The 23,461-nt window shown below is 38.0% G+C and overlaps 1 protein-coding gene across 1 annotated transcript; it reads left to right on the top strand.

Moving 5' to 3' along the window:
• Positions 1-252: 252 nt before the first annotated feature.
• On the top strand, positions 253-16,935 carry Zswim2 (zinc finger SWIM-type containing 2). Its single transcript, XM_028884458.2, has 9 exons — positions 253-465; positions 1,640-1,716; positions 3,367-3,407; positions 7,654-7,864; positions 9,162-9,413; positions 12,118-12,202; positions 13,679-13,788; positions 14,719-14,872; positions 15,612-16,935. The coding sequence occupies exons 1-9, from the start codon at positions 301-303 to the stop codon at positions 16,416-16,418; spliced, it is 1,902 nt and encodes a 633-aa protein (XP_028740291.1). The 5' UTR covers positions 253-300; the 3' UTR covers positions 16,419-16,935.
• The last annotated feature ends 6,526 nt before the right edge of the window (positions 16,936-23,461 follow it).

The raw sequence follows: 23,461 nt of genomic DNA, 5'->3' as shown, positions 1-23,461 counted from the left end.
TTAGCCTCCGGAACCACACTGTAACTGGGTCTGCGACTGCCCAACGTACTGATCTCACCAGTTCTGCCTGTGAGCAAATCTGCAACAAGAGTAAGGAGTTTGCCGCTGTGCCTATGGCCCCGGGTTTTGAAAGTCTGCAGGCAGACTTCGGGAAATCTCTCCCGCCCCAAACTACAGCAAGGCACACTGGAGAGCCTAGGACAGAGCTACCGTCGCCAAGGCAACCGCGCTGCACGCTGTTGCCATAGAGACCCAAGGCGACTCAGAAAGCCTAGCTCAGTGGCGCCTGGGCCGCTGGGGATGCTTCGGGGAGGCAATAAAGCCTCAGAAAGGCGAAGACACTTGAATGATAGCCTTAGCTGGCAGCAAGACCAGGCGCTGAGTAGCAGCATCTATCTCCTGCGACAGATCGGCCCTACCGGCTTTCTTCTGAGGGAGGAGGAGCCAGAAAAGGGGAATTTCCGAGTAAGGATGGCACTACCAACCTTCTTTGGGGATTTGGGGACAGGAAGGAGGGGCCTAGGGGAGGTGACCTAAGCCAACTTCCGCAACCCTGCACACACAGGGGCCTCACCCAAGGACACATCCCCACAAATGCTCCCTAGACTTTAAAACTATGCAAGTTATAAAAGGAGAGACTATTTACCAGAAAAGTTTCTTCCTTGATAGTTAGGAACTCGAACTGCGTCCAACTCCTGTAAGACGATGGACCTTGAATTTAGTATTAAAAGCAAATCTAGGAGAGGGTTATAGGAATATTTGGCTTGTGGTACGTGTGTATTCCTGGATGCCTTGTTAGTGGTCACCAGCCCTGTAAATCAAATGAAAATTCTACTATCTTCTAAAAGTTTGCTCCTTAAAATCTGGTTCTCTATAATACTTTCTAACTATGCTCATTTTCTTTTTATTGGCTTTTAAAACTATAACAGCCCACTAAAGGGTAGTTTGAATGTTGATACTTTGAAAATTTGTGAGTGAATAAGAGTTCCATTTCATTTTACTGAAAGAGGACAGATGTTTCATATTTACATGTCCTCTTGTCTGTCAAAGATGAGCTACTGAACACTTCTCAGTTGCTTTAGAAATCGAAACTTATTGCCTCGTAGTTGAGTACTGGATACAGTTTATCACTCTGTACTTTGTCCAAAGCATTTTTTCTTACTTTGCTGACCACACAATTTATTGAGTTTAACGAAACCGTTTTAGACAGTTGTATAGTCTTGAATAAGTTGAATACTCTCTAATGAAAGTAGTTCAGATGCCTGCCCCCAAATTCAGAGGGAGCAAACCGTCTTAGAAAAGATAAATGCCTTTAACTCTATCCCTTAAAAATGTAATGGTTTGGGGTGAAAGCTTTTAATTTTAGATTTAATTCCACCTGAGTACAGATGCCCTTTAAAAAATGTGTTGATTCATAGCACTAGTTGTTGACCAAGGCAAAGAATATAGAAGTGGAAACAGCCTAGGAAGTCAAGAAAGGATAATCCTCAGAAGGTGCCAGTCAATCACAGATCCAGTTCAGAGTCACTAAATTAATGTTTTAGATCTCTTTTAATAAAGTTATTTTATCAAATTAGTTTTATCCTAACTCTAAAAATTAACTGGGATTTTTTTTTCCTGTCTTACTTTTCTTTTAAAGGTTTTGCTAGGAAACCCTCATGAATGCAACTGCCCCACATTTCTGAAGAGTGGGGAACTGTGCAAGCATATATGCTGGTGAGTGAGACTTAGCAATGATCTTCCACAAAGAAACACATCTTACCATTTCTCATGGTTTGAATATAGCAAAAATAAAGAAGTTTGGCATTGGGAGATTAAAAGTTAAAGTAGCCACACTTTACTAATGTATTTCTTATTATTCCAAGTATTCCAATTCAGTCTGAAAAGTGAGTAAATCAGTAGAAAAAGTTTAATAATATAAAGTAGAAAAATATTGAATACATAGCATGTGCACAAATGTAAAATCTAATGATCAAATCTATGGTTACTCTTGAGACATTACTTTCTTCAACAACTTCCTGTCTCCTGAAATACACTATCATGAAAATCATGTTGCTTTCTATATTTCAGGTTTCAGACATTTTTCACTTTCAATATAAATATTTTGAGATAAAAATGAGGTCTCTAACTGAAGGTCACTTCTCAAATCTGAAACTTCTACAGTGTTAGGGAAACCTATGTATTGGGTAACTATCTTCCACACATGGAAGACAATCTCAGCATTTAGTAGACCCAACTTAAGCTTGCTTCACCTTCCTATACTCACACCAACAAATTAGTAAATACACACTTTTAAAATTATTTTAAAATTTTTAGATGTATGTGTGTGTATGTGTGTGTGTGTGTGTGTGTGTGTGTGTGTGTGTGTGTTTTGCCTGCCTGTTTGTATGTATATATGCACCACGTGAGTGCCTGGTGCCCACAGAGGTCAAAAGAGGATGTTGGATCCCCTGGAATTGAAGTTACAGATGGTTGTGAACTTTCATGTGGGTGTGGAGAATTGAACCCAGGTCTTCTGAAAGAACAAGAGCTCTTAACCACTGAGCTCCTGTATTCTTTGCAGCCCCAGTAAATACATTCTTATAATTTATAACCAGTCATGATAGCACATACCTGTGTATCTTGCTTTCTAAGGCCTTGACTTTACATGTTTGAGACTGTTCCATTTTGGTCACTTTTATTGAATCTCTGATAACATAGGTTATTGGCTGTATCTGAGAGAAAGATAAACATATTGTCCTTTCAAATGTACAGTGTATCACTATAACACTTATGATAGGTGTCTCCAATATTATTTTATGACAAGGCAGGGTATGGTCATTGTTTTCTGATTTTAATATATCATAATTCATTTCATATAATGTTTTAACTATAAACTAAATGCAAATATTATCCAAGTATATAGTGTATATTAATGTTAATTGTAATTAATGCTGATGCATTAATTAAAGTATATATTTCTTCCCTCTTTAAATGTCACAATTTTAGTGAGAGTTGAAAGTTTTCTGTTGTACACTAAAATGGTAGATGTAGAAAAACAATTATTGTCACTCACTTGCAAGGAAATTAAAGAAAGTATTGTGAATACCTGGATTTCTTCACTATCCTTGGAAGGACTGTGTCTTGAGAAATAAATCACTCTCTCTGATCAAACTCATTAGCACAGACATAATTTGCTTGTCAATTTCAATATCAACTTATTTTAAAACACAACTATGATTAACATAACATTAAGTTGAAGTTTATTCATAACATTTTTTTGCATTACAAGTCAAATAATTCTCTTTATAGTCTACATGTTTAAACAATATGTCTTGAGATTGTATCAAAATTAATGTTTTAATTTTTTCTACTTGTGAATATTAGGGTGTTGTTGAAAAAATTCAAGCTTCCCAGGGACCATGAATGTAAGTTTCTGGCTTTTTATTTTCTAATCTTTTGCTAATTTGAAATTAACAAAAAATAAGAACTTTTTATTGAAACATATTCTAAACTCAAATGCTTATTTTCCTAAAGAACCTGGAAACTATCTCTCCCCAAACAGGTTCTTCTTAAATAAAAATGCAAGTTTTACATATTACATTCAAAATCAGATCCTTAATAAAAACAGGACTGGGGAGATGGCTCAGACAGGCAGAATTACTTGCAACACAAGCCCAAGCACCTGAATGCAGTCCCTGAATCCACATGTTGGAAGGAAAGACAGGACTCTTGAAATGTCCTCTGAGTGTCACACGTACAATGTGGTGCTTGCTCAACTGAAGGTGCATCGCAATATTAATAATGAAAACACATAAAAACTGACACGAAATAACAAATGCCCCTTGAAAGTTTGCTCAAAATTTAAATTAGAAAAGAAAAGATGAAGCAATGGCATTATTTGGAAGAAAATAATTTACCTTGTCCTAAGCAAAGATTCACAGTGGTTTTATATACAAATTTCATATAGAACAAATAAAAATTTTCAGATACCAGTATTACCATGACACATAATTGCAATTAAAACTGCTTTGGCTAAACCAGGCATGATGGTGCGCTCCTTTAATCCCAACACTCAGGAGGACTATCTGGTGATTAAGCATTCAAATATATTCAAATATATTCTTCTTCAAACCACCACACGTACTGACTTCCCCTTCTATTTCCTCTCTAAACCTAGAAATCACGCAAGTCTTTACTCTTCCAAGTCTAGTAATTCTGCAGATTCTGTTTATTCTACACCCTACCTATTTCTAAATGTTCCTATCTGTGGAATTTGTACCATAGTTCAACCACCGTAAGCCCTTATTCCTCATCTCTACAGCTTCTCTGTTTTCACAGCCTGCCCTTTGCGCCTCCTTAGTCATCTCTTCAAATCCTTTTTTGCATGATGGCAAGGTTGTATGATCTCATACATATTTTCTTTTCTACTTCCACGTTAAATGTTTGACTTCCTCGAAAAAGTCTCATTCTTGCAAGTCTTCATATTGTTTTTCCATGTTATTTCACAAGCTTCTATATTCCAGTTAAAGAACAGAAATAAACAGGATTTATATATGGATCATTCTAATAATTCATGTGGGTTTTTTTTTCATTTCTTAAAGGCAGAAGCCATTGTTTTTCTAACTATCAATTCAGGAAGTATAAAATTATTTAGATTGACTATAAATTAATTTTGAAATTTTATTCTTCCTAATGAAAGAAATATTTTGAACATTGAACCTGTTTCTCCCAAAAGTACATTCCTAATCAAACAAGTATATCATCTAGTGGTTTTTTTTTAATGCAATGATGTACAAAGTCATCTGTCATTCTAATTAAATTGTTAATAGATAAATAAAAAACACATTAAAACTTCCAAATTGACACCATAAGAATATATGGAACTTTATTTTCTATGTTGCATTTATGATTTTATATATGTGCATATAAACATAAACATGTATATATACAGAAACCTGTTTTGTTGAAATTCTGTATTCTGCTTTTCCCACATAATTTCTATCACTTCCTACCTTCAAGTCTATGTATTTGTGATAAATTCACCAAATGACTAATGTTCCACTGAATGTGGTATATCAAAATTAACCTCCTATTATTCAAAATTTATTTCATTTCTACTTTTTATATTCTTTTAGATGAAGCTTTCTTGTTTTGATCTTTTTAGCCTAACAGATCATTATTTTTAATAGAAGTGTTAAAAACTTTTGTTTGCTTCTCATGCAAATTGCTCTTTCAAGTACTTTTTACTGATTTACATAGAGTTCAGAAGTGTATCAATATTTCTCTGTGTTTTTAGGTTCATGTCTAATAGAACTTAAAGATACTAACTACATATTTAAGTCTCTAATAAAAATAAAGATACATAGAAACATTTTGACATGTTAATATTACTGTAATTTTAGACAAAGTCATGCAAAATGAAAAGAACGGCAGATGCAAATTCCTAGCCAATTATTCATGACTACTAAATTAAGCAGGAGAATTGTTTCCACTCACCCACACGTCAAACGATCCTATAGAGAAAATCCAAAAATGCCTCCAAATAGCTTTTTAAATATAGAAAATGTATACTTCCATTTATTATTATTTATTTAATAGATTTCATTTAATGTCTCTGCCTTATTCTTGGTTTAATTCACTTGAAATAAGGATGGAAGAGTTTTCTCTCAATAATTTACTGAGGCAACTGTGTGGTGATACAGAGATGCTTAATTCAAGCCAAACAGTGCCCTCCAACCTGCACCAACACAACCACACGTGGATTCCATAATAACAAAAACAATAGAAGAGCCAGCAAAAGAGATTAGAAAGACTATTGCCATTATTTAAAAAATGATAACTTTGAAAGGATTGAAACAATGCACACACATGAAAAGAAAAAAGAACTAAGTTTAGCAGCACAAAGAAACCATATGCTTTAAAAAAATTAATAAAGCCACGGAGAAAACATAAGGAGCACATTTGCAAAGAAGTGTAATCTCTGAAATGTTTTGAAAGAATTTTCAGTTTCATTCCAATAATCAGTCAAAGGATAATTTATACATAGAGAAGTCCAAATAGCAAATGGAGATGGGTGATAGCCTCGCAAATTTCATTAGAGTCGGAAAAGAAGTGAGTTAAAAATAAGGGAGGACCACACACTAAATAAAACTTAATAAATATGCAAACGCTCTATTTGCCTCATGCTCACAAGACCACAGGAACATTAAATAAGGGGTATTTTATTTGTGTAATAAATTGAGGTTTGTCGACAAGGCTAGCTGCCTGTTCTTATCTTGAAGAATATTCTTGGTCTCCCACATTACCTTTCCCATACAATCGCAAGTGTTTCTGTTATTTTCTAATATGTGCTATACCACACAGAACAATTCCTGGGCAGCTGCTTCTGTGAAATTCTTTTTTTTTTTTTTTTTTTTTTTTTAAGGAAAGCAGATGTTGTTGTTTTTCTATGACAAACAACCCTCCTCCAAGTCCTGGGTAATTAAAGTTGATTTCCTCCCACAGACCACCTGCACCTGCTACGTCACCTCAGATAAGAAACGAGGTTTCTTTATTGAAACAAAAATACCATATTTTTTTTCTGTTCCTTTTTTGGTGTTTAATTGGAGAGGGATCTTTCCAGGAAAACAGAGCTTTCACGTTGCTGCATAGAATATTTAACTTACATGTATTCAAAGTATACAAAATAAACAGAACTGTGGGGGGGGGAACGACTAACAACTGGAGTTTAAATTGTGCTCTGTTAGGGAGAGGGGGCAGGCAGGGGAAGGAGCCACAGACAGGGAGAAGGAATCTCGGATTCCAAGATTAAAACTATATACAATCAGCAACACAGTGGATTGTAAGAACAGCAGGGTGGAGAAAATTCCTAACTCAAGAATGTACACCCCTAGGGTACAGGCAGAGCAGAGCCTAATGGGCTGTCCTGTAGAACACTGTCCACATCTGACATGAACTTGATTAACCAAAGCACTCTTTTCTATGGATACAAAACTAAAACAGGAAGGCAGGCACAACTAATCTACCCCTCCTTTATTCGCTCATTTAACTAACAGCCAAACATACCTACTCATATGTCCCTATTTTCCTTTTCTGTATTCTTACTACTGTACATTTTAATGCATTTAAATGTGTATGTGTTTGTGTCTCTGTGTGTATACACTATTGGGGTGGGGGTGGGGGATGGGGAGTGTTCACCGAGGCCAAAAGAGAGTATTGGAATCCCTGGAGCTGTAATTGCAAGGGTCTGGGAACTGAACCTGTGTCCTCTGCAAATGTAATATGTGCTCTTAACTAATGAGTCATTTCCCCAGCCCTTATTTTAATACTGTTGTATATTGATGAGGTGTTTGTTTACAGGTACATGAAAAGACCAAAATGTCACCATGATGTCAAAACCTGGGTTACCATTGTCACATCTCAAGCCTGTGATACATCCTAGACTATTTTGAGAAACAAGTGGGGGAGGCAATTGAATTGTTTTTATAAATTACTCTTTTTTTAACCATTTTTCTTCCAAACAGAACACAAAGAACTGGTCAGTGTGACCCTGATAATCCAACTAGTACCATCTTTCCAGCATTTGAAAAAAAATTATAACTCACTCTGCTATTACATCTTTGTGTTTCCTTTCTTGCCACCAAATTCTAAGGCTTTGATATTTTTCACCAGCTGCTTTCCAGTTGGGTCTTGTGGAAGGAGAAATAAATAACTTGCTACGGGGGATACATCAGGTTCACACTCCCCAGCTTGGAGCAAGTGGTGAGAATGCACGTGTGGAAGAAGATGGCTGCCTTAAACAGAAGGACATCAGTACAGAGGACATCTGCCCCATTTGTCAAGAGGTGCTGTTGGAGAAGAAACTCCCCGTCACCTTCTGCAGGTGATGGATTGATCTTTGGATTCTAAAGTCTTAGGAAAATTCTAGTCTAATATTCATAGGAAGTTACATTATGAGTTTCCTTGAGAGACAAAATAAAGCTTCCCTGTGTCTAATTCCTATTTCCTTTATGTTCTTTTGTTTCCTAATATGTGTCTCATGAGATGTACTGCTCTAAATATTTCTAGGCTGTGTCTTAAGGGTGAACATTAAAAGTATCATTCCACAGTTATTCATCCCTCTGCTCTAAGTAATGAAGAATAGGAAGACTTTTCTGGTATTTTTAAAAAGCCCTTAAAGGTTTATTTTACATTTATTGATTGACTGATTGATTGATTGATTGATTGATTGATTTGGGGAGGTAGGAGCACATACATGCCTTGCATGTTTGTAGGTCAGAGGACAACTTGCAAATGTTTCTTTTCTCCTTCCACCTTGTGTGTTCCAGGGATCAGTGTGAACTCAGGTCACTGGGCGCCAAGTACCTTTAGTCACGTGGCCTTCTCACCAGCCCCTGTTTTTTTTTTTTTGTTTTTTTTTTTTTATAGAGGGGAGGGTAATGATATATGACTGCAACAATATTTTCCGAATGTAAATATGATTTTACTTTGAAGTTATAAATGTTCTTTTCAATTTTTAAGAAATTCTATCTTCTAACTTAAATTGTTCGAATTTTTACTTAGTAAAGTTCTCACTTAGAGAATGTCACTCATGCTATTTTCCATGACACTCCGAAGTTGGACTTTAAAAATTGAAGCAGCTATTGGCTGCTGGAAAGCTTTTCATTTTTTTTCTCTTGAATGCTTGCCAAATAGTTTACACCTATTTTGCACGTTTCCACGTGGTTGCTTCCATCGAATATTGAAAAACTGCTCACTACTTCCCCAACATAATTTCTCCCTGCTGAGGTTGCTCAAGTGTTTAAGGTACTACATGATTTCTCAAGAAAAAGCAAGAGAGAGAGAGAAGGAGAGTCGGATGCCACCCTCTATTTAAAATCGCAGCTTTAATTTTCCTTTGTGTTGAAGCTGCTCTCATTCTGGCCTTATGAATGAAACGTCATTTTATGATGTAAAACTTTTTACCATTCCCTTTAAATGGGGAAAATCTTATATTTGGAATTCTGATAAAAATGACAAATTATATTTTTGTCTCTTTGTAATCCAGCTGTATCTATAAATCAGTCCAAAGTGCATTTTTATAAGGAATAAAGATGGTCCCAGAGAGACTTTTAATTTAAATGAGTGTTTCCAACAAATACATACCATGAGTGATAAACTTGAATTTTTATTTCTGATAGATTTGGCTGCGGCAATAACGTTCATATAAAATGCATGAAGATCTTAGCTAGTTATCAAGACATGGTGTTGAACAGCTCCATGTTAAAATGCCCGCTGTGCAGGGAAGAGTTTGCACCACTAAAAGTTATCTTGGAGGAATTCAAAAACTCTAACAAACTGATGACTATGTCTGAGAAAGAACGACCAGACAGACACCTGGGAATTCCCTGTAATAACTGCAGACAGCTACCCATCGAGGGGAAGTGCTACAGGTAAGTCCCCAGCAGAGTCATAATCAGCGTTTAGAGCGTCTTTAAGCTGCCCCCTTTCTCTCCTCCATATTTGCCTTGTGCGATGACAGCTGGTTTAGGACTTCATTTTACTTCCCTCACTTTCACAGGAATATTGGCTTTGCGTTCTCATATGGGTTGACGGTGAAGCATCATCTGGAAGCACCGACATTATTCTTATGTCTTTGGCCAACTGAGTTTCCATGTTCAGGGTCCTGCTGGATATCTCACATCCTATAATACTATGGACTATGGATGAGGGGGGTCATTGCCAAAGTCTCCTAGTAGTAATAGAATAGTAATTGATTAGCTGAATTTTTCATCCATTTCTACCTGCCCCAAATTACAGACTGTGTAGCATCTACTTTTAGTATTGGCTTTGTTTTCATTCATATTTACTTCAGTGATAACAAAAGCAATGCTATTAGTAGAGAAAAAAGTTTGACTCTTTTATGTACAACCCCCAAACCTTCCTATAATTGCCACCACTACACAATTGCTATGCCTTGATAACTATGTTTTCTTGAATAACATTTTAAGTTATATATATATTTAAAATTATTTTGTTTCAATCTTCATTACAATTTTTCTGAAATATATCAATGTACTTACTATGATGAGCCAAATTAAATATTTTTTAACTTTCTGATAAAACCAGAATTTTTTTCATCCCAATAGTACTTTATTTCTTTATTTTTCTTCAATTTTAATCCTGTTTTCTGTGCGACACAGAAGATAATTAATCATTTTAATGGAAATCAGTATGGGAAAACGGCTGTCCTGAGAGGGCCCCAGAAAGCCATCTAACTCGAGCAAGAGGAGGACAGAACTCGTAAGACATTTAGCATGAGGTGGGCTAGCTCCGGAATGTTGGTCTTTGGCAGCTGTTGTGTGGACAGTTCCATCATTTTCATGAAAAGCGGACTGGAACAGTTAGGGACCAAATACCATATGTGAGCGATAAGGCTGTGAAGAGGAGCCATGGGACAAAGCAGGAAGTTCCCGGCCCTTGTACTCAGGTATCCCTCAAAGGGTTAATGTGTGGCTCAGCTGCTTCTATGAAAGATGGTCAAAAACTGCTGTCATGGATTTGTGGATGCTGTCAACTCCTCTGCAAGGTGTTGTCTGTTTCCTGCCCTGGTGGACTGTCCTTTCAGGAACGGCTAAGGTAGCTCTGTATAATGCTTCCCTGCTCCACGCTCAGCCTCATCTGAGGATGGCTTCTCATGACTTAGGATGGCTTCTCATGACTTGTCCATGGATTTGGCTAACAACTACTAGTAACAACTTACTCTTCGATTACAAATAAAAGCTGCATGTGTGGCATTTGTGACTCCATCTTCCGCTCTTTGTTCAAGGAATCAAACGTTTCAGACAACCCAAAAGGCCAGTTCTGTGAAATACAAGCAATAGCTGCCTCTCCATCAGTGTGTCATGATGCAGCTGACTCATCTTATAGACTAGTTGGTAAAGCATTGGAAGTATGTTACAGTGCAGAGTTATTTAAGTTTTTATCCCAGCCTACTCTGATGTATCAAGAGAACTACATCATTGCTGGCTTGTGATGTTGATTACTAAAAAACTGTACATATGAGTAGTGATAATAAATAAATTAACACTTGGGTCTTCTGAACATCTGAGAACATTTTTTTCTTATTTCTCAGGGAAATGGCTTTCTAAACATTAGAAAAATTGAATTTAAAAATAAACTTGTTTGGCTAATGCCCACAATATTTGTTTGGTGAATTTTGTAGCAAGTAAACTGAAATCCTATGTGGTAAAATTTTTGCTAATAGTATAAGCTTGAAAATGGGCTTCTGTGAAAAGCTACATTTTAAAATTATGTTAATAGTTTTTGTTGAGACTTCATACATTTATCTTTTTGTGGGGATGAAAAAAGAATATGATTCTGTGGTCAAAGATTCCTGCTAAATGTAACCCTATCCTTCATGAAACAACTGGAAGTCAGTGCTGCATAGACATATGACAAATCATAGGTCTATGAGCTTAGGTCCCACAGAACACTAGAGAAAGAAATCAGTGGGGCTTAAATTGAACTGAAAAAGCATCATAGAAAGGACTTGGAGGAGGCAAAATAGTAAGTCTCCAAGCATATCCACAGGCTTATCACAGAATTTGAATGTCTGGCTACATGTCAGGGGGGAATTAAGGTTACAACAGAGTTAAGGTTTCTTATTAATTAACCTTTAAATAAGATGACTCCAACCTGGATAAGCCCAATATAATCACAAGGGCTCTTGAAAGATGGAGAGAGCATGGAAAGCGACAAGGAAATACAACTATGGACGAACGGCAGATAGTGCCCTTAACTACATTAAAAATGGAGTAAGGACCACAAGCTAGGAAGTGTAAGCCGCCTTTAGAATGTGGTACAGCCAAGTAACAATGTTCCTCTGAAGCCTCAGAAAGTGACACAGCCAGCCCAGCACCTTATTTTTATCCTTTTGAGACTCATCGAGCTTCCATTCTCCGGAACTATCTGATAATAAGTGAGTGTCATTTAAGCTAACAAACTTATAGACAATCCTACAGAAGCAATAGGAAATAAACTTACAATGTAACCAGAGTGGATTTTGCCATGTGTGGATCATTCCCAGGAAGATGAGTCAACACCATGGCAATGACTGGGTTTTTCTCTCTTGTGTTTTGATGTGTTGTGTTTCAGGTGCACTGAGTGTGTGGAGTATCACTTATGCCAAGGATGCTTCAACAGCTGCTGCCATCTTGCCCACAATTTTGTATTTCGTGAGGTAAGGTACGCACTTAAATTGAATGTGGCATTTGTCATGTTGTAAATGATCAGTAAATCTAGGAGCACGTAAAGTACATGACACTCTGGAATGAACTAATCAACTTTCAATTTAAAAAAATACTTTTTAGAATTCTCTTGTGTACACAAAGCAACCAATTTTTGTACTGATGCTTTATAAAATAACAAGCACTGTATCACAAAGAAACCTTAAGAACAGGCACTGTAGCCCTCAGCCTGAAAATGAATTATAGAGCCCCCAGTCTGTGGGCAGGCTTATCATAACATTTCTAATAACCATTATGATTTTCTATTAAAATTTATCATGCCCACAATAATAATACATAGAACTTCCAGGCATCCTTTGAACTATACATTTTAAAAGCATCTCTGGAAGCCAGGTGTGGTTGCACAGACCTTCATCTCAGCATTCAGGAGGCTAAGGCAGGACAGTCACATGTTTGAGGCTAGTCTGAACTACTTAGTGAAACCTAGCATGAGATATATGAGATGAGATATAATATATCTCCTGGTGCTGAATAATGCTACCTTTTTCTTACCATAAAATAAAACACCTATGATTATAATTGATATTTTTTATATTAAAAATAACTGGGCAAGCCTGCAAAATATTTCAGTGGGTAAAGGTGTTTGCTGTCAAGCCTAGTGATTCAAGTTTAATCCCTGGGACCTACATGGTAGACAGAGAGGATCTCTTCCTGTAATTTAATGTCTGTCTTTAATGCAAGTGCCATTGCGTGTACACACATGGTGGGGGGGTGCGGGGGAGAGAAAAGGAAGAGAGAGGGAGAGAGATGGGGAGACAGAGATAGAGAGAACACTAGATAAAATAAGGAAAATAGGAGGAGGAGCAGTAGTAATGTTGGGCATGGTAGTACATGCTTATAATCCCAACTACGCAGAAGGCTGGGTATTACAAATTTGAAGCCAGTCTGCACAACTTAGGAAATCCTGCCTCAGAACTTATAAAATAAAAGAAGAGAGAGATTTTTCAGTAGTTAAGATCTGGATACTTGCTGCTCGTCTGGAGGACCCATTCGGTGACTCAGAACATTCTTGTAGCTCCAGTTCCAAGGGATCCAGTGTCCTGCTCTGTCCTCCATAGATGCCAGACATGTATGTGGTTCACAGAAATACGTGTAGGCAAAGCACTCATACACATAAAAAAGTAACTTTTTGAAATTAAAAATAAATTAATGAATTCAAAGTAGTAAAGCTCAGTGTTCCATTGGTTAAAACCTCAGTGTTGAAAATAAGAAAGTAAAGTCATTCTAGTAGCCTCACAGTAGGACAGGAGATACACTAGTAATTTATAATTTTAATGTGATAAAGTAGATATTCTTATAATGAGCATTTTACAATATTATGTTATCAATATGCAACCTTGATAATTTAATCAGAAAACAATTTTTTATGGCTTACAAAATAACATCTACTCATTTTCCACCTATTTCAGAAGAGAAACCAAAGATGGAGATCAGTAGAAAAAAAATCAGATGTTGTAAAATATTTAGATATTAAAAATGAGGGAGAAGAAAATACACCTTATCTTCAGGAAAAGCAAGGGTGAGAGTCTCAGCTTTATACTTCTTACGTCACAGGGTCTTTGAATAATTTTTTATTTGAGTGGATTATACGTGTTCCTTGGTTTCATATTTGTTGAGCAGTTGCATATGTATCCCAAGTAACATTTCGCACCCCATGGAAGAGCAAGAGACTTGAGTCAGCCTGCTGGAATCCAGTCCTGGTCAAGTGCAGGCCATCAGATGGCTTTGGGGATACAAACTTTACTTCTCTCTGCATGTTTTCGTTTTCTCATCTTTGAAACAGGAATAATTTTATACCGTTCTGGGCATCGATCTGTAGATAACACAAAATGTTAACTTTTCTGTAGACTATGTGAATATGACCCAAAATATCTCCTTGAAATGTGCTATTGTTTTTAAATACCATTTTGTCTGTTTTACTGCTTGCTAACAGCACTGAATACCTTGATGTTAGCCAGTGCTTTTAAAGTTGCACTGTTATTCTGAGAATATTGGGAATATTGGAGTACGCATGTACCCCCCCCCCATGAATTTTATCACAAGTTGTCATCTACCAATTGACATCAGTACCCTTGAATATTTGAGCTTACTCTTGTCCACTTCACCAGTTGACAAGCAAACTAGTTTGTATTTTCTAAACGTATGTCTAACTATATACTTAGAAGTGAAATAATTTCAGCTTTGACCCTCAGATTTTTGTCCTTTTATTGAATTTAAAGTATAAACAAAAATCTCATTAATATTTCTACTTGATGTGGCTAAATTACAATATGTCCCTCATGAAGTCGGCTCTACCAGATTCAAGATCTGTACAACAGACTTCTTATCTCTGACTCAAGAAAACCTTGGGTTCCATTGTATTATGTATGTAGAAAATTTGTGCTCTGAATTGCGTTCTCATCTGTTATCACACATGGGCACTCAGGTGTCTCTATCTATCTTCATTCAGTCAGTTTTGCACACCAAAACATGTTGTAAAGGCACTGCCTCTCCTGCTGATTACAAAGAACAGCAAGCTGCTTGCTCCAGGGTACCAGTGTCGACTTTGTTTGAAGTCATTTTGTCTTGGTCAATACACAAGACTGCTACCATGTACTCACAAGGTAAAAGCTATGTTCTTCTCATTTTACTTTTACTAAAGGGCCATTTCTCACGAATGAAGTGGCCGTTGACGTTTCCCCTTTCATTTTTCGGTTGTGTTCTGTGCCAAGATGCTTTCTCACTGCCACAGCACATGTGGACAAGATGTTGCAGAGAATGTAGCTTGTCCCCCATGACAAATTTGCACCAAGGAAGACTTGCTTCTTTATACACCGTCTACTTAGGATAAATGGCATTTTAGCTGCATTCTTTTATGTACTTTCATTACAAGTGGCATGGACAGGATTGACAGATTGATAGCTCTTTCTCGATTCTGTAGAGCTTTAAAGTCACACTTCAACTTTCTGATAGTGTTTTTATAACCGAAACTCTGTGTGTTATTTTGCATCTCATAATTGTTAGACTCATTTTTTCAATTCTAGTTGGTTATAACTTTTTAATTTTTAAGAGTTTTCTTTCATTAGAAGTAATTAGCATGAAAAAATACCTTGAATGGTGAGTTTCTAACCAAGTTATGAAGATGATACATATAAAGGGCTTAGCATTTACTGTGGAAATGAAAATCAGTCAGTACAGGAATTGTATTTATTAATGAACTTGTTCAAAAATATTTTCATTAAACTTGATAAGTTAGAATTATCTTCCTCTTTGCTCAATAGTTTCAATATACAACTAGGCTGGAAATTTTTATGTAAGTTGTGTTACTGTAGATCTGATTAACTTGCATCATTTTGTTTCAAGTTTCACAGGAAATGTATTGACAATTGGCTATTGTACAAGTGCAATGCCTGCCCTATAGACAGACAAGTCATATACAACCCTCTGATGTGGAAAGGCGCCACCTTGGATGGACAAGCACATCAGTTGACTTCAAACAAAGACATCACCTGTTTGTCAAAGCAGCAAGAGCCAAATCTTTTTATTCCTGGTACTGGGTTAGTTTTACAACAAAATAGAACTAGAATTTTACCTAGCATTCCTCAGTGTAATTCTCAGACATTGGCAACATTTCAAAGTGCATCAGACAACTATCAGAATTTAACAATAGATGACCTATGCTCAGTCAAATTAGATAATTCAGATTCAAGAAAATTAGTCTATGGATATAAAGTTGGTCGACATTTCTCCACACATTTGCAAGATCCAGCCACTGGGTCACTGGGGCAAATATCATCTCAAACATTTCTTCCTTCCCTTGTTCATAAGGATATTTGTCTCACTGGAAGGGGAAGCCCACAAGTCTATGAAAACTACCACACTGGTCAGAGTCAAAAGACAACCAGAGTTTGTGAACATGTGAACTATAATGCAAAGAAATCTCTTGGTACTAACGTAAGACAAGACAAAAGATCAAGTACCTTACCTATAGAAGATTTAAATCTTCCTATCAACTGGGGTACAGCAAAGCTTAGTCTGTCTAAAAGACATAACAATCCCACAGGGAAAGTTAGACAAAAATATAGCCGTCCACCCAGACGACCTGCACACCCCCCTTTACAAACACAAAGTGCTGCTCTGTCTTTAATAATGAAAGGAATTCAACTATGAAAAAAATATTTTTATTACATCATAAAATTTTGAATATTTAACATGCAAAATATTTTACTTGTAGAACATAAGAAGTCATGTACACTCTTGACAGATATATATATAAAATATTCTATTGCCATTTTTGCTTTCCTGTCTCTGAGTACCTTACTGAGCTTATAGAGGTCACCCTGTTACATGGGAGACTATGCAATATGTGTTTTAATGAGAATACTCAAGATGTTATGAATTGCGAATAAGTAATAGAGCATTCATATCTTATTTTATGCTGATTAATTCTTTTCATGAAAGAAACAGATTCTCCCCTGCTTTGAGTCACTGCTCTAAAAAGGCCAGAGGCTAACACTGCATGCAGGATTATTTGGGGAAACTACATAGATTTCTCATTTTTCTTACACAAACAATCACTACAAACCTATACAAAGATTGTAGTAGTGATTTTTTTATTAGGCTTCCTTCAAGGAGTTTTATTGCACATGAAATGAAACATAATGCAATAAACAATGACACATTTATAGTAGTTTTGCCATTTTACTTTTAAGAAATATGTATTTTATGATTTCTTTTCTAAACCTGAGCTATTTTAAAATAATCCTGGCTTCTGAAAAATATAACTTTCAGATGCTTATTTTACTTTTATATTTTATGACTTGGTGGTTTTTGAAATACTTGATAGAAACTTTAGAACTGAGAGGGAGGGTTCACATGTGGACAGCAGGAGCCAACGCAGCAGACATCGACTGTATCTTTTTAGTCAGGTCTCTCTCACTAAGACTGGGGCTCGTGGATTCAGCTGCACTTGGCTGTCCACCGGGCCCCAGGGATTCCTATTCTGCCTTTGTGGTGCTGGGATTACAAACACTACAGGCAGCTTTTTTTTTTTTTTTTTTTAAACATAGGTGCTGAGGATTGGGCTTGGGTTCTCATGCTTGTGTGGCAAGCTCTTTGTTAACTGAGTCATCTCCCAAGCCTCTCAAATAATACTCTTCATTTTATGTGTATATGTGTATGAATGCACACACGCAATGCCATGTGTATGGAATCAAAGGAGAACTTGTGGATGCTAATTAGCTCTTTCCTTCCAGCATTTGAGGGCTTTCAAGATTAATAGTACTTTTTAAACATCATGATATCGTTGATTTTTATTATCTGTACCATGGAAGGAAACCTCCCATATTTTTGTCGTGATGATAATGGAACACATAGCTTTGTCAAACAGTTCTAAAAGTATGGATGTTCTTTGAAAATGGCATTTGAAGACTAATATTTAATATTTTAAATGAACAACTGTGCTTCCATTAAAAAGCTAAGAATTAAAATCATTTATTTTGCACTAAAAAAAGAAAACGGCATTTGTTTTTTTTAAATTGAAGATAGATTCTTCTCTCATACAGTTCCTCCTCACCATAATTTCCCCCCCCTCCACTCATTCCAGCTCCCCACCCACAGCTCCCCTCTCCTCCAGATTCACTCCCCCTTCATTTACTCTTTAGAAAAAAAGCAAGCTTCCGAGAGAAGACAACAAACCATGACAAAATAAGTCAAAGCAAAAGCCCTCACATCGAGGCTGGACAAGGCAACCCAGTAAGAGGAGAAAAGTTCCAAGAGCAGGCAAACGAGTCAGAGACACACCTGCCTGCAAGATGTGTTGGGGTAACAGTGGTGAAGAACACATGGGATGGCCAAATAGTAGTTGGTTTAACTTGAGCCCCATGGCAAAAGAGGGAGCCCATGCCCTACACCGCCTGGATGGCCAGGAACCAGACAAAGGCAGGATAGCCCAGAGACCTAGGGTAGAACCAAACACAACTGGAAAAAAAAAATCAATGAAATGATCGCTACTGATATTCTGCTGTATTCATAGATCAGCGCCTTGCCCAGTCATCAAAGGGGCTTCCTCCAGCAGCAGGGGGGAGCAGGTGCAGAGACCCACAGCCAGACACTATGCAGAGAAAGAGTCTAAACTGAAAATCTCCATTAGGTCCCTCCCTCAGAGATCAGAGAACCCTGCTGAAGAGGGGAAGGAAAGAATGTAGGAGGCATTTGAATTTTTAAAACGTATTAATTAACTTGAGATAATTAAAAAGAGGAAGTAATTATAAAAATGTAGCAACAATGAATTTGAACATAAGCTGCATTTTAAAACTGAAAGTTTGGCTTGTTCTGGTATTCAAATAGATGGTCAAATATATTTGTCAGCAAACCCAGAATTTATCTAATTATTTGAAACATAAGTTAAGGAAATGCCAAAGTAATTTTTCAGTTAGCCAAATACTATTTATTTTCTAACAAATATTTCAGTCTTCTCAAAAATCATCCCTAAGGATAAAATGTTTTAGAAAGCAAAACTGTGTAAGAGTTACAAAAGAACAGAATGACATCCAGATGCCAGCCTGGAGAAATGATGCTGTAAAATAGTTTTGTACGGAAGATAAAGTGGTACTAGTCTTGTGCTCATCAAACTTGTTTGTGAAGGTTTTAGAATGACTTTGGGTTTTATTACTGCCATAGTATACTACATACAAAATACACCTGACCTAATTCCATACCAAGCACAGTTTAGGATATGAATTTCGGTGACTCAAAAAGACGCTAGTTAATTTTGTTGTTACTTTGTTAGACACATTTCAGGCAGAATATCTTCTTGCTTATGACAAAAGGAGAAATGCCCCCCATTCAAGTAGTACAGTCTCATAGGCAGTGACTTTCCTACCAGGCTGGCTGGGTCCCAGAAGCATAGATAACCTAGTGTGTAATGAAGGGATGAGAACGACACATTGGTGAAGGTACTGCCGTAACTCCACCCACTGGGAGAAAAAAATATCCCTTTTTCGTTACCACTGCTGAGGCCATACCTAGTGACCCATGCACTTTCATTTTAACCTTCCTACACAGCTGACCCATTCAGAAACCAAACGTGGGGGCTTTTGCTTCTCACAATCAACTCATAGTTGTAAGCTAAAGGGAGGTCAGTGGTCCAAAACTGGAGGATAACATGGGACTCTGAGCTCTTTGCTCAAGCAATTATCTTTTGACATTGCTAATGGCCAACACTGGATGTGTCGAGTCCATGTTGTGATGGATTGCAAATGAAACCAGCCCACTTTACAACTTTGTAACAGGGAAGTGTAAGCCAAATCTTTTCCTCCCAAAGTTGCTTTTGGCAATGATGTTTATTACAGCAACAGAAAGCAACCTGGGGTAAATAATCTCTTAGTTCAGACCTACATATTCTCCTCCAACACCTAAAACACACAATAGTAGGATTATCTCTTCTTGAAGATATTAGGCCTTATGAGGACCAGCACGTCCCTGGCTGGCCTGATTAAGAGTTAGCTCTAATTATACACCTATTGGCCATAATAAAAGATAAAGACAAGTCCTGAATGAACACATGAAGCCGTATGGAGAAATATTTTGCATTCGAACAAGGACAGTGTCTGCTTCTGCATTTTCAGAGAGGGTCAGGGCTGCAAAACTTAAAGGGGGAGATCATTAAGATAATTTATGGCCACGTGCCTGGGTTCTACATTTTTCCTAACCATGCTGTGAACTTGGCATAACCTGCCTGCACTGGTTGAACATATAACCTTTCCTGGAGCTCGGCCACACCACTAAGGCTGGGCCCTCTGCTCTTTCTGCCTTCCTGACACACAGGAGTGTTTATTAGTCATCAGGAAAGTCCTCTGGATTTCACATTTGGTGTTTAATCACCCACAGTGTTTCATTTATTGCTTTCCAGGGTAGCTGTGAGCCTAACAGTGCCCGTCCATTCTCAATGCCACTACAGTTCCTGTTTTTTCAAAGGACTTATAACTCCTACCAAGGAGTAAATACCAGTCTCATTCAGCAACTTACTTACTTTTTAAAAATTTAATTTAATTTTTTTTTAATTTTATATACCATCCCCAGTCCCCCCGCCTCTCCTACCCACCCTCACCTCCCCGTGTATCCCAACCCCCCCATCCACTCCTCAGAGAGAGTAAGGCCTCCCTTGAGTAGTCAACAAAGTCTGGCATACTAAGTTGACTCAGGGCCTAGCCCCTCCCCTCTGCATCAAGGCTGAGCAAAGTATCCCATCATAGGGGATGGGCACTAAAAAGCCAGTTCATACACCTGGTACAAGTCCTGGTCCCACTGCCAGGGGCCCCACAAACAGATCAAGCCTCCTAACTGTTACCCACATTCAGAGGGCCTAGTTCGGTCCTATGCAGGTTCCCCAGCTGTCAGTTCAGAGTCTGTGAGCTTTCACTAGCTTGGGTCAGCTGCCTCTGTAGTTTTCGCCATCATCATCTTGACTCCTCTTGCTCATATCATCCCTCCTCCCTCTCTTCAACTTCTCTCCAGGAGCTCAACCCAGTGCTTGGCTGTGGATCACTGCATCTGCTTCCATCAGTTACTGGATGTAGGTGTTACTGGATGTGGGTTCAATGATGATAATTAGGGTAGTCATTAATCTGATTACAGAGGAAAGCCAGTTCAGGCACCCTTTCCACTATTGCTAGGAATCTTAGCTGGGGCCATCCTTGTGGAATCCTGTGAATTTCCCTATCACCAGGTTTCTCCCTTGCCCATAATGGCTCCCTCTATCAAGATATCTCTTTCATTGTTCTCCCACTCCATCCGTCCCCCAACTCAGCCATCTTGATTCCTCATGCTCCTCACCTCCATCCCCTCCTTTTTACCCCCTCTCTGTTTACCCAGGAGATCTTGACTATTTCCCCTTTCTGGGACTCTCCATTCCAGTCCCTCTTAAGGTCCTTTTTACCTAGCTTCTCTGGACCTGTGGATTGCATCCTGGTTATCCTTTGCTTTGTATCTACTGTCCACATATGAGTGAGTACATACCATGTTTGTCTATCTGGGTCTGTATTACCTCACTCAGGATGATTTTTTCCATCCATTTGCCTACAAATTTCATGTTGTCATTGTTTTTTACCACTGAGTAATAATCCATTATGTAAATGTACCACATTTTCTTCATCCATTCTTCAGTTGAGGGGCATCTAGGTTGTTTCCAGGTTCTGGCTTTTATGAATATTGTTGCCTTGTGGTATGGTTGAACAAACATCCTTTGGATATATACATATATATATATTTTATTATATTATATATGCCTAAAAGTGGTATCGCTGGGTCTTGAGGTAGGTTGATTCCCAATTTTCTGATAAACCACCATACTGATTTCCAAAGTGGCTATACAAGTTTGCACTCCCACCAGAAGTGAAGGAGTGTTCCCCTTACTCCACATCCTCTCCAACATAAGCTGTCCTCAGTGTTTTTGATCTTAGCCATTCCAGCAGCATACTTTCAATGACTCACCAGTGAAGAATTTCAATAACTGGTCATCTACCTAATGTCAAAATATGCCCGTGTTCCATTTACTAGAGACAGAGACCTCATTGTCAACATGCTGAAAGTGATCCAGCTCACAAACCCTGAAGTCTCAATGGCTTTCTTGAATCACTCCCATTATCTGTTTGCAAAAATAATTCTTTAAATAGAATTTTGGTGGGCAGGCTCTGCACTCAGCAGTAACACCAACAAAAGAAAGGGTTTGATTCCACCTGAGGGTTAATTTTAATTTGTCAACTTGAAAACAACCCAGACTCACCTGAGAAAAGAGTCTTAGTGAGGAGCTGGCTACATTGGGCTGGCCTGTGGACTTGGCTATGGGGGGTTGTCTTTGTTGCTTTAACTGGTAAGGCAAGGGCTATCCTAAATATGTGTATCACCTTCTGGTAGTGGCCCAAATAAAAGGATACGGAAGACATGGAAGGCCTTTGCTTTTGCTGCAAGTTTGTCTAGGCTGCTGCTGCTGCTGTTACTAATTCCTTTGCTTCCTTGGACTCTGTGCTTACTGGTTTTATTTTAACTTGACACAAGCTGAAGTTATTTGGGAAGAGGGAACCTCAACTGAGAAAATATCCCCACCAGATTAGCCCATGGGCCAGCCAATGCTGCATTTTCTTGATGATTGATGTTGGAGGGCCCAGCTCAATGTTGGGACAGTGCTACCCTGGTTGGTGGCCCTTGGTGCTAAAATCAGACTGAGAGAGCCATGAGACACAGCTAGTAAGCAGCACTGCTCCGTGATGTCTGGTTCAGTTCCTGCCTCCAGGTCCCTACCTTGAGTTATGCCTGGACTTCCCTTCTGGTGGATTGTGATGGGGGATATATAATCTGAAATAAATCCTTTTCTTTTTTCTCTAAGTTGCTTAGTCAAAGTGTTCTAGCATGGCAACAGAAACCCAATTAAGACAGACTACAATGTAGAATGAAGACTAGACACTCTGCAGGAGCCCTCCGGGCCTTCAGTGCCGGACTGGAACTCTGAGGCACCCAGCCAGACTAAGTAACTTACAGAGTCCCAGATTTGACAGTTTAAGGCAGCCATGGTTGGAGCAGTTCAACCATATTGGAGAAGCCAATTTAATAAATCCCCTTTTAACACATCCATTCTATGAATTCTGTCCCTCTAGAGAACACTAACACAGAACCTACTTAAAATGCTGATATTTTGTTTAGCTTTCGTCACCTTTTCACCTGTAAATAAGATTTGGCAAGTTAAGCAGGGCTTACTGTTGTTAAGCCTTGACCATACTCCTGCCACGATCAATTATGGGCTCACCATTGTTGGAAGGGCTTGATTAGGTAGGCTCTTCAACTGAGACAGAGCCTGAAGAAGCAAAACCTTTCCATTAATCTGATTTTTTTAAAATGCTCTCCCATAAGCAGTGATGGAGAAAATTAGACCAAAATGCCCTTTAGAATATTATTGATAAGTTTGGGAAGAAGAAAAGTCCATGGTAATTCTTTTCTGATGTATACAATTTGTGCTCACCAATACCTGGCTCACTAGCTTCTCCCCTTCCTGACTCCATTGCAGTTACAAATTCACATAACTAGCTCTGATTGAGGCTCTAGAGAGAAGGTAAAAATAGTTTCTTCCTGCCATAGATGACACAAAGCTCCTGTATGTTCCAGTCTCTCCTCCACAGCCAGAGTAGCTAGGAAGCCATGTTTCCAGACAGTACTGGAGC

This window comes from Peromyscus leucopus, chromosome 4 (assembly GCF_004664715.2).
Source record: "Peromyscus leucopus breed LL Stock chromosome 4, UCI_PerLeu_2.1, whole genome shotgun sequence".
NCBI lineage: Eukaryota > Metazoa > Chordata > Mammalia > Rodentia > Cricetidae > Peromyscus > Peromyscus leucopus.
The sequence above is the reverse complement of the archived record's forward strand: the minus strand, read 5'-3'. Positions and strand labels throughout refer to the sequence as shown.